Below are 11,019 nucleotides of genomic sequence, written 5' to 3'. Positions count from 1 at the left end.
GGGAGGGGAGGGCAGGGCAGGGCAGGGCAAGGCAAGGCAAGGCAAGGCAAGGCAAGGGCTGTGTCGTGTCGTGTCCGCCGTGTCCCGATGTCCCACCCCGCTCTCCGCCTCCGTGGGAACTCAGCGGGCGGGCACAGCCCTGCCGGCCCCCGGTGCCCCCCCGCAGTGCGTTGCATAAGCGGCCCCGTGACCTAAAGTCGAATAGCGCTGCGTGTCACCCCAGGGCCAGGCGGGGAAACTGGGACAGCGGGGCCCGAGGAGGACGAGGACGAGGAGGAGGGAGGTGACGACCGCGGCTCCGCAGCGGGGAGGTAACGCGGGGCCCCGGGGGCGGTGTTGTGTCACTCCCGAGGTGTCCCTCTGGTGACAGTTCCGCTGCACAGCCCCGAGGTGCGGGCGCAGGGCTGTGTGTCACGCTCTCAGTGCAGTGGAGAGGAGCGCTGTGCGTTGGCTCCGTGGGGTGACGACAGCCTCAGGTCCTCAGACCCAACTTTTGCATCTCCCTGTGTGGGTACCCGTGCAAATAGCACAAAGAAATGAAATTTTGTAGCTGAGAAGTTGCTCTGTCAACACGTGTGATTGTACTCCTTGCGGCTGTTGGAATTGCCATGAAAACAAACAGGAGGCATTACTTTTGGAGCAGCCGACGTGCTTGTGAAATGTAGAAACGTGATTAAATGGGGGATCTCGACCGCAGTGCAGTGACCCAACCTGGCTTTGAGCAGAGGAACACCTGAAAAAATGCACCTCATTAATTAGCGTTAATTACCGTTCAGCCCAAACTGCAACGGAGCAATTGGGGCAGAACTCAAGGGACGGCAACACCCATCAGCCAACTCTGATTGACAATGTAATTCATCAAAACTTGACGTTATTTAATTAGTAAACTCAGGCTTGTGTCATTTCACAAAAAGTGACGGGTGAACGCATTCAGGTGTGGAGGACGCTCGTGGGGTGTGATGTTCATCCCTACAAAAAGCTTCCAGAAAGGAGAACACAACCAGCAATATGTCTTTAACTCCTGGTGACGCCTGGGGTCCCTTCCGGCTTGGGGTATTCTGTAGTAATTAGCGATGTGTGTTTGATTGGTTTTTTTGCTCTTCTGGCCATGAGAGGGCAATATCTGAGCAATAATCACTGCACAAACACGTGGATTAGCCAACACATCCCACCATACTCGCTGCCCACGTTCCTCAGTGCCACATCCCGCATTCCTTGAACCCCTCTAGGGATAGTGATCCCACTGGGCAGCCCACGCCAGTGCCTGACTGCTCTTTCAGAGAAGGAATTTCTCCTAATATCTGATCCAAACCTGAAGATGGTGCTCAGAACAGCCCTTGCAGACTCCCCGCTCTGCACCCTACACGTGATTCTGTGCCCCACGTGCCAGCTGGGTGCTCCCCAGGCGTTGGCACTCTGCTTTTCCTGTTCTTCCGTGGCGTGCAGTCGGTGCTGGGCTCCTTCCTGGTGTGCTCCGTGAGCTCCTCAGCGCCTGTGAGTTTGTGGGCTTGGGTCTGTGGGGCACTCAGTGGGCTGTGTTATAGCTGGGGCTGCGTTGGGTGCATCGCGGCGATGCCAAGGCGTGATGCCAAGGCACGGTGTGAGGTTGGCAGAGCTGCGTCACCGCTGCGGCCATTGAGGAGGGTGTAGGAAGGGCGGTTTGCTGGGAGGAGCTGAACCAGGTTAGAGATAATTGCTTCATCCTGTGCTCGTCCACCGTCTCCTGATTCTTTGGGTGGGTGCTTGGAACAAGAAGCAGGTTGGCACAAACCCAGGGGGAGGCAGGGCTCCTTGCTGCCGCTCACTGCTGCTCCCTGAGTGCATCCCTGTGAGCTGCCCTGAGCTCCCCCAGCTCCAGCCCTCCCGCAGCCCTCGGGTCAGCTGCAATGCTTCAAAGGGTAATGATGGACGAGGGGTGACGGCCTCACGTTGCTCCAGGGGAGGATCAGGTTGGGTTTTGGGAGCCATTTCTTCTCCAAAAGAGCAGTGATGCGTTGGCACAGACTGCCCAGGGAGTGGTGGGGTCACTGTCCCTGGGGGGGTTCAGAACTGCAGAGCTGTGGCACTGAGGGATGTGTCTATGGGCACAGTGTGGGGGGGTTGGGCTTGGGGAGATGAGAAGTTCCATCCTTAACGATTCTGTCATTCTATAACTGTGGGGAGAACCCTGTGAGCGTGGGACTCACACAGCTGCTGAGCAGTGGGATCTGGTGTGTGCACAGGACTTTGGTCCATCTCTCCCATGAGAGCTTATGAAAAAACAGAAAAGATTGCTGCAAACAGAGCTGAGCAGTGTTAGGAGCTCTGTTTCTGGCCATCGCTTGCCCTCATTCCTTCATGGGGATGCTGCACTCTCAAAGCCAATGTAGAATCGTGGAATGGCCGAGGTCGGAAGGGTCAGATCTCAGAATCAGAGCCACGGGGGTTGGAAAGGACCTCTGGGGGTTTCCTGCCCAACCGCCCACGATGACCATTGGTGCAATGAGGTCTTTCCAGAGCCTTCTCTTCTCCCTTCCCCTTCCCACAGCTGTGGGCAGGATGCGGCACCGCACCATCCACCTCTTCCGGAAGGGCCTCCGGCTGCACGACAACCCAGCTCTGCTGGCTGCACTGCAGTCCTCCGAGGTCGTCTACCCCGTCTACATCCTGGACAGAGCCTTCATGACATCCTCCATGCACATAGGAGCCCTGCGGTGGCATTTCCTGCTGCAATCCCTGGAGGATTTGCGGAGCAGTTTGTGCCAGCTGGGTTCCTGCTTGCTGGTCATTCAAGGAGAGTACGATGCTGTTGTCAGAGACCACGTCCAGAAGTGGAACATCACGCAGGTGACTCTGGATGCGGAGATGGAGCCCTTTTACAAGGAGATGGAGGCCAACATTCGGGCTCTGGGAGAAGAGCTGGGCTTCGAGGTGCTCTCATTGATGGGCCACAGCCTCTACAACACCCAACGGTACGTGGCTGCCCTACAGACCAGCAAGGCATCTCCAAAAGGTTTGTTCTACATTTAGCAAACATCACAGAGGAAAGGCTGAGGATCTCAGTTCCTCTGATGAGTTCCTTTTGAGAAGATGGGGATCTCTGAGGCAGTGGCACTGGCTGCTGGAGAATTCTGAGTTGGCAGAAGGAGCTTCAGTGGTTGCACAGGATGTTGGGTTCTAATTAGAGCCTGAGGAATTTGTTATTTTTCCCCTGTGGGCAGTTTAATTCACTTTAAGCCCTTCCACTAACTACTCTCAAACAGCAGGAGAAAATCACTAACACGTGGGAATGGTCTGATGGTTGGATGAGGTGAGGGTCTTTTCCAACCTGACTGATTCTGTGATCCTACATTCAAAAGGACTTTTGTACACATCCTTCTGTCTGCCTTTTGGGATCTATCTAATCAGCTTTCACTGGTGTGTGGATCATTGTGGGTCCACGCAGTTATTCACCGCTGAAAGACCGCAGGTAATGAAATTAATAATGATAGGGAGGTGTTCATTAAAACAGCCTTAACACCTCACCCTGAAAAGCCCTTAACTGGTGTGAATACAAGGATGGACGTGATGTTCCATCTTGAATTCAAACCACCTGTTCCCACTGGTTGTTGCTCCACAGACTGGGGCCGTTACTGTGCTGTCACCTCCCCATGCACCCATGGCTCCAGTTTCCTTCTTGATCCATGTTACCACGAGCACTGATTTTATTTTATGTGTAGGATTTTGGAGCTGAATGGTGGGACTCCCCCGCTGACATACAAGAGGTTCCTTCACATCCTGTCCCTGCTTGGGGACCCGGAGATGCCAATCCGAAACCTCACAGCTGAGGACTTCCAGTAAGTGAGACCCAACAGGGGACCTGCAGGGCCTTCCTCTGCCCAAACGAGTGGGGTCAAATGATGACAGTGACTTTCAGACATTACACCGCATTGCTTTTTTGCATGGAGGGTTACTGCTGTGATCCTGCTGTCAGGAGACGAGAGCAGATGGGGGTGGCACAGCCTGAAGGCGTAAAGCTTTTGTAGGATGCACTGAGACAAACTTTTCGTGCATATGAAGGTTGAGCAGAGGAGTGGCCAAGGAATTCCGGGTCTCTTTCACCACATCCTGGTGCTCTCCAGCCTCGAACTGTGGCTCTGATGGGCTCCTTCTCCCCCACGGAGCATTCAGCTGGGGGTTTCTGGCTGTGCTTTGGTTCCCCTGTGCCACAGCAGAGGAGGTCTTGGTGTGTGAATGGGGTCTGGCAAACTCTCTTGGCTCTGGTTCCCTCTCTTTCACATTAGGAGGTGCAGCCCCCCCGAGCTGTGCCTGGCTGAGTGCTACAGGGTCCCTTTGCCCACGGATCTGAAGATCCCCCCCGAGAGCATCTCCCCATGGAGAGGAGGGGAGAGCGAAGGGCTGCAGCGCCTGGAGCAGCACCTGGCAGACCAGGTCTGTCCTGATGGCACGGGGCCGTGCGGGTGGGCTGAGGTTGGTGCCACCCAATGGCGTGTGGTTGGGGCTGGACTGCAAGAAAACAGTTGGCTGTGGCCTCCAGTTCTTGCTGAGGATTTGCCCTCCAAGCAGCTCCGCCTCGGGATTTTGTTGTTCTTGAAGGGAGGATTGTGGTCGGAGTATTTTCCGTGTGTGTGTTGCACACGCATAAACCAACAGCCAAGAGCCCATCCCTGTCCATTAGCTGAACATTTCTCACCTTGCTCTGCCTGAACCTTGATTTCTGCTCTCATTTCAGGGCTGGGTGGCCAGTTTCACCAAACCAAAAACGGTCCCGAATTCACTGCTTCCAAGCACCACCGGCCTGAGCCCCTATTTCAGCATGGGCTGCCTGTCAGTCCGCAGCTTCTTTTATAGGCTGTCAAACATTTATGCTCAGGTAAGGGAAAAATTGGCCATAGTCAAGCAAATCTAATGCTTCTGAAGCTGGGGTTTAACCCTCTTGGCAGAGAGATGATGCAAATAATGCAACTTTGCCACAGTCTTCACAGAGTGTTTTATGAATCCAGACAGTATGCTGATCAGTGTATATTTAGTATAAAAAAATCCCTATGTGATGCCTTTTTGGAAGGTAGGTGGGGAAAGCTCAAGATCAAACGAGATCTAACAGAATTCAGCTTTGGTGCAAAAAGTATTGCTTCAGGTCTTTGGCTTTCATGGGAAAGCACCATGGAGGCAGCAGCGTGGTTCAGATTAATGTTTCTTTCGTGGGCATCACAAAATGAGTGAAACTGCATGGGATGAGCAAACAGAAGCGTTGATCTCCATGTCTTTGCAGGCCAAACACCACTCCCTGCCCCCCGTGTCGCTCCAAGGGCAGCTGCTGTGGAGGGAGTTCTTCTACACGGTGGCATCAGCAACACCAAACTTCACCAAAATGGCCGGGAATCCCATCTGCCTCCAGATCCGTTGGTATGAGGATGCTGAGAGGCTCCACAGATGGAAAACGGTAACGAGATGCATTTCCAGCATGGCTGCGTTTTGGCTTGGACCATACAGGAGGGCTGACGTTGATTTCTGCCTCAGGCTCAGACGGGGTTCCCATGGATTGATGCAATCATGACCCAGCTGAGGCAGGAGGGCTGGATCCACCACCTTGCCCGGCACGCTGCCGCCTGCTTCCTGACCCGCGGGGACCTTTGGATCAGCTGGGAGGAGGGCATGAAGGTTCACTTCTGGTTTTGGGTTTTCTCTTTTTGTTTGGTGATTTTTTCCCTTCTGGCTGGTCTTGGGAAAGCCCTGCACACCGTGAGCACTGTGATGGTATTGTGGAGTGGGGAAGGTGGGGATGTGTTGATGGTAGGACTTGGCAGTCTTAGTGGTCTTTTCCAACCTTAATGATTCTATGATTCTACCAGTGCTTTATTACTGAGCCTCGCTGAAAATCTCGTGGTTTATAAAAATCTCATTGTCTTTTTCTTGAGTTGGGCTGATGGTGATAATATTGGAGACCTGCCTGCTCTGCAACAGTCCTCAAAGTCAGACCTTTGGGCTTTGGGTTTCTCTGACACCAGGTCCTGCTTGAGCTTCCTTCCATGTGTGCAGAGTATCCTGATCAGTGCAGTGCGAGCTTCAACCTTCACCTGCCAGCCTCTATTTGTTGTTTGTTTGGTGGTTGGTGGTGGGAGGTGGTTGGGGTTGGTTGGTTGTTGGTTGGTTGTTGTCGGTTGTTTCGTTGTTGGTTGGTTAGTGATGGTTTTTGGTGGTTGGTTTGTTGGTTGGTTGATTAGTGGTTGTTGATCTGTTGCTGGTGGTTAATTGGTCAGTGGCTGTTGGTTGGTTAGCGATGGCTGTTGGTTGGTTAGCCATGGCTGTTGGTTGGTTAGCGATGGCTGTTGGTGGTTGGTTGGTGGCGGTTGTTGGGCAGTTGTGTTTTTAGGCAGCCATTTCAGAGGTGTTTTTCTCTTCCTGTCCCCAAAATGCAGGTGTTTGAAGAGCTGCTTTTAGATGCTGACTACAGCATCAATGCAGGGAACTGGATGTGGCTGTCAGCCAGTGCCTTTTTCCACCACTACACACGGATCTTCTGCCCGGTCCGTTTTGGGAGGCGCACAGACCCGGAGGGGCAGTACATCAGGTAGGGCCACACACAGCGTGGTGCCTTCTGCTCAGTGCTGCTTCCCTGCTCCTCTGACAGCAGGAGCTGAGGAACTCAATCTGCATGAAACACAACCCCTGAGGTTTATTTAGCATGGAAGGAAAACCCCCGAGGCTGTGCTTATGGAGGTGATGACTGAGCATGGAACAGCATTGACTTTTCAGTGCCTGCAGACTCCAGGAGCGTCCAATTGCTGGGAGAACATGAGTGTGCTCCACTGCATGTTGTCAACTGTGGAGGTTTATGAGCTCCTTAAGGAGCCCATCTCTCCCAGACGTGTGTACTGAGCCTTATTAAGACATCAGTGATTATCTGGAGTCCATCCTTCCCAGGAATGCACACCTGGCTTTGCTGACATTAGGATGATTTCCCTCAGCGATCTTTGAAAGAGTATAAAAGTGGGTTCTGTCCTAAGTTGTACTTGGCAGTGAAAAAGTCTACAGTGAAAATAGTTTGGATGAAGTCAAAACTGAAGTAATGCTCAAATCAATCCCATTATTCGTTTATGTGAAGTTAACTGGTGGAGGATTCAGAACAGAAAAAGTTATTTTGCATAAAATGAATCAGAATTCCCTCATGGATTGCAGAATCAGCAAAACCACCAGGATTGAATGTGGCGTAGGTTGGGTTACATTTAAGTGTGTGGGTATTTGTCTGCAGGATTGTAATAAAAACATTTTATTCTTGTGTTGTAGGAAATACTTACCTATTCTAAAGAATTTTCCCTCTAAGTACATCTACGAGCCCTGGACGGCCTCTGAAGAGGAGCAGAAGCAAGCAGGATGTATCATAGGTAGCTCGGATACTGTGCTCAGGATTTTTCTGCTGATAATTGTAAAAAAAATAATCACAGGTGTGAAATGGAAGTGCCACACTTCCACCACGAGTCCTGCGTTTATCAATGGATTCACCCAGCAGCCCGCTTTTTGTAACTGCATCAGCCTGGTTTGATGGCAGTGGCTGCAATTCTTAGTGAGTCCCCAAAGTGCTCATCACAGATTTTTGAAGTTTTACTCTTCCTGCATTTCATCCTTGAAAACAGTTGGTCACAAATGTAGATATTATCAAAAAGTGATGACACGGATAAGGCACGATTGTGGAGCGAGGGGCATTTTTCTCAGGTAAAAGGGGTCTTTTAAAAGTCCTATAAAGAGACATTTTTTTGTCAATTTTTTTGAGTTGAATATCTGATTGCAATGCTGTGCATTCAGTCTGAACATCTGCAGGCAGTGCATTTATGACTGAAAATGGAGTCATAAATGTACCAAAAAATTGATTTTTTTTTTTTCAGCAATCTTGAAACCTATTCTCAAATTCCTTTATCAAAACATGAAACAAAGCTGCATCGAGAAATTTAGCTGTGTCCTTTAATGGCACCAAAGATCCATTTATCCAGTGGCATCATGTTTGTTATCAATGCCTCTCACAAAATTGGCAAGTTGGGTCATTTCTGTAGCATCAGCACTTTCATATATTGCCAAAGCAAATAATTTGAAATTAGCAGCTTTCAGCTCCAAATTTCTTTTGATTTTTACATTTCTTCTCTTCGTTTGTCCACAGTCTGGTGAAACTGATTTTAGGAAAATCTGTTCTTTTTGCTTGTTTGTTTTAAACTGGGACAAATCACGTCCTCCATGCCTTCCATACAATGCTCCATAAAGAATTCGCTTTGGTGTAAACCCAGCGAGACATCCTTGCTTAGTCCTGCCCAAGTCTCTGTCGTACCAGGTCGGGATTACCCCTTCCCAATGGTGGACCACAAGGAGGCCAGCGATCACAACCTGCAGCTGATGAAGCAGGTCCGAGAGGAGCAGTACAGAACAGCACAGCTCACCAGAGGTGAGATCCCCAAGTCCAGCCCTACCCCGTGGTGCCCACTGACCACGTCCCTCAGTGCCACATCCCCATGGTTCCCAACTCCTCCAGGGATGGGTACCCCACCTCTCCCTGGCTCATATGGAATTCATTATTCCAACCCTGTGCCCACTGATGTATCCAGGAGGTTGCACACTGATGCTCACTGACCCTGCGGGATAGTGGGGTGAATGTTGTTGTGACTGCTCTGGAGATGTGGAAAGCCAAAGCTTGAGAAGCTGAGTGCCTGCTTCTGGCATTGTTGCTGTTGCTGTATGTAGGTTTTCTGGCATACTCGGTAGCTTTACCTGCTGCTGTCAATGGTAGCTATTGCTGCACTGAGGTCTGAAAGGCTGCAAACTTTTATTCTTCCTTCCTTCTTGCCACAGATGATGCAGATGACCCAATGGAAATGAAGCTGAAGCGGGACCACTCTGAGGAAAACTTAACAAAGACAAAAGCAGCCAGGATGACAAAGCAAACCTAGATCCCATCGGGGATTACCCTCTGGGAACTGAGAAATGGCAGAAGGGAGAGCAGAGGCCATCTGAGCAGGAGGATCTGCACTGTGTGAACCAACCACCAGCAAAAGCTTTGTACCTTCCATGTATTTGTTACTGCAGTTATTTTGAATGAATTTGTCTGTCTGTTGGTGGCTTAGTAGTCATTTATTGCAGCTATAGGTAATGGACATGTTTCCGTGTGCTATTATTCAAATCCACTCCATGCATCTTTATAAATAGTTTTGATGATAAATGCCACTCTTTACAATGTGACAAATACATGTCAGTTTAAGAATAAATTTATATTAATGTTTTCACACATTAGTGTTAAAAACAAGATTTGCCTCTCCTGGGTAAACAGGCAAATTTTAAGGGCATTGTTGTATAGTTTCTCAGTGGGTTAGGGCTGATGTCCTTGACTTATTGCTCTAGAACTGTAAGATAGGTATTATTCCTATCATGTATCACACATAAAAATTCCCCCTTCCATTGAAATGGCTCCTTCTGAAGTGTCACAAGGCTGAGTAGTCCATTTTCTTTGTTATGGTTGGGGTTCTGGCAGGGGTCAGAGGAGAGCTGTGGGTTTTCATCACCGTGAGTACTGCTTTTGTTTATAAAAGAAATAAAAATTGTTTCTGACATGAAAAAATGTAAGGTCTGTAGATTAATCTGTTGTCACAACTTGTGTCCATCTGGAAAGAAGACAACTACTGCATCAATCCCATATGCCCAGACTCCTTCACTCTGAAGGCATCCATTGACCAGCGCAGAAGCAGCCTATGAGCAACATGAACTGGGGGTGTGTTTTTTTACAGTAAATACAAAAGCTGTGAGGACCATCAGATAGATCTGAGAATGGGCTTTGTCCTCCTGCTGTGCTAAGCCTGAACTGAGCTCCTGGCTGTGCTGGTGCTTCTTGGCATGCTCCTCTTCAGCACACAGAGAAGTTGCCAGGATGACCTCAATGAAAGGCTGAGCCTTGGATGAGGGCAATGCAGCAATGCAGAGCTGAGTATTACATTGTGTTTTTAAGGCACAGTCATCAATGATTCTATGATTCCATGATCTCCTTCATGCTCTAAAGAAGACAGCTTTTGCTGTTTCAGTATCACAGTTCAGTCTAACATTGCTGTGCAAGCAAAGACTTTGGGTGCTCGCTGGTCATGGGTGTGCATGAGGATGGAGTGGCATTGTTTCATTGTTTCCCAGGAGGAGAGACTGCAGCTGTGGAGGTTCGAAGAATCTTCGGGACTCCTTTTGTTGCAAAGCAGCTGCAAGGTTTGGTCTTTGGTTGGAAGAATTGAGATTTGTGTCTGCAAATAAGCTATGTAGGAGCAACACTTGAGCAAGAAACTGCAAGAGCAGTGGAGCTGGAAGACATTTGTTTCTTGGTGACAAAGCAGAGATGAAGTTCCCTCATTCCCCATAAGCTCAACTGGCATCCTCTGGCAGTGAAAGCTCCGCAGTAAATATTGCTTGGAAATGGCGATCCTACTGTGGTAAGAACTTCAACTTTGAATGGACAATGAAATTTTTGAGCCTATTTGGGCCACTTTTGTCGGAGTAGGAAATCATGGGTGAGAGCAACCTGCCAACACAGGTGGAAGAATGGAGCTCTGCCGAGCTGCTCCTCCTAGCACAGCACAGAGCCCATCGTGTGCTCTGCATTTCACGTCACTGTGACAATCTGCAGTCAGACAAAGCAAAATGTCACCGGGTTACTCTTCAATAAAGTTTTCCTCTTGTGACAGACAGAGGCACCGCGAATCTTGGAGGCTGCACGAATGGATTCGGCGCGAGGTTCTGCCGCTCGCTCTGCGCGGGGAACAGAGTGGAGCTGTGCGTCCCGGGTCCGGCAGGGGGCGCTGTGATGGCACCACGTGGCCACGAGAGGGCGCCAGGAGCGACTCCTTTCCTCCCATACTTCCGGTCCCGCGAGAAGCTCTCCCTCCCCTGCGCCGCCAACCGCTTCCGGCCACCGCCGGAAGTGCCGCCGCCGCTCGCAATGCCCCTCGCGGCCGCAGGGCGGTGTCGCGTTCCATTTCCTCTCTCTCCCGAAAGTGTCCGGAACGGAAGCGGCCCCCGAGCGGC

The 11,019-nt window shown here is 50.4% G+C and overlaps 2 protein-coding genes across 2 annotated transcripts in view; both read left to right on the top strand.

The window, feature by feature from the left end:
* The first annotated feature begins 46 nt into the window (after positions 1 to 46).
* LOC100551128 (cryptochrome-1-like) lies at positions 47 to 9,527 on the top strand. The gene is made up of 11 exons (XM_010724017.3): positions 47 to 311; positions 2,528 to 2,951; positions 3,699 to 3,815; positions 4,263 to 4,410; positions 4,712 to 4,852; positions 5,252 to 5,422; positions 5,500 to 5,640; positions 6,399 to 6,550; positions 7,267 to 7,364; positions 8,300 to 8,410; positions 8,815 to 9,527. Exons 2-11 carry the CDS (start codon positions 2,539 to 2,541, stop codon positions 8,910 to 8,912), a joined length of 1,590 nt encoding a protein of 529 aa, XP_010722319.1. The 5' UTR covers positions 47 to 311; positions 2,528 to 2,538; the 3' UTR covers positions 8,913 to 9,527.
* A 564-nt stretch (positions 9,528 to 10,091) lies between these two features.
* The window catches only part of LOC104914464 (tetraspanin-18-like), a 4,357-nt gene continuing 3,429 nt past the window's right edge, over positions 10,092 to 11,019 (top strand). Inside the window, exons 1-2 of the mRNA XM_031557006.1 lie at positions 10,092 to 10,206; positions 10,680 to 10,915. Of these exons, the coding sequence (XP_031412866.1) occupies positions 10,092 to 10,206; positions 10,680 to 10,915 (351 nt within the window). The remainder of the gene's footprint in view (positions 10,207 to 10,679; positions 10,916 to 11,019) is intronic.

Source organism: Meleagris gallopavo, chromosome 28, assembly GCF_000146605.3.
Source record: "Meleagris gallopavo isolate NT-WF06-2002-E0010 breed Aviagen turkey brand Nicholas breeding stock chromosome 28, Turkey_5.1, whole genome shotgun sequence".
Classification (NCBI taxonomy): domain Eukaryota; kingdom Metazoa; phylum Chordata; class Aves; order Galliformes; family Phasianidae; genus Meleagris; species Meleagris gallopavo.
Note: the sequence above shows the minus strand (reverse complement) of the source record. Positions and strands in the feature narration are given on the sequence as shown.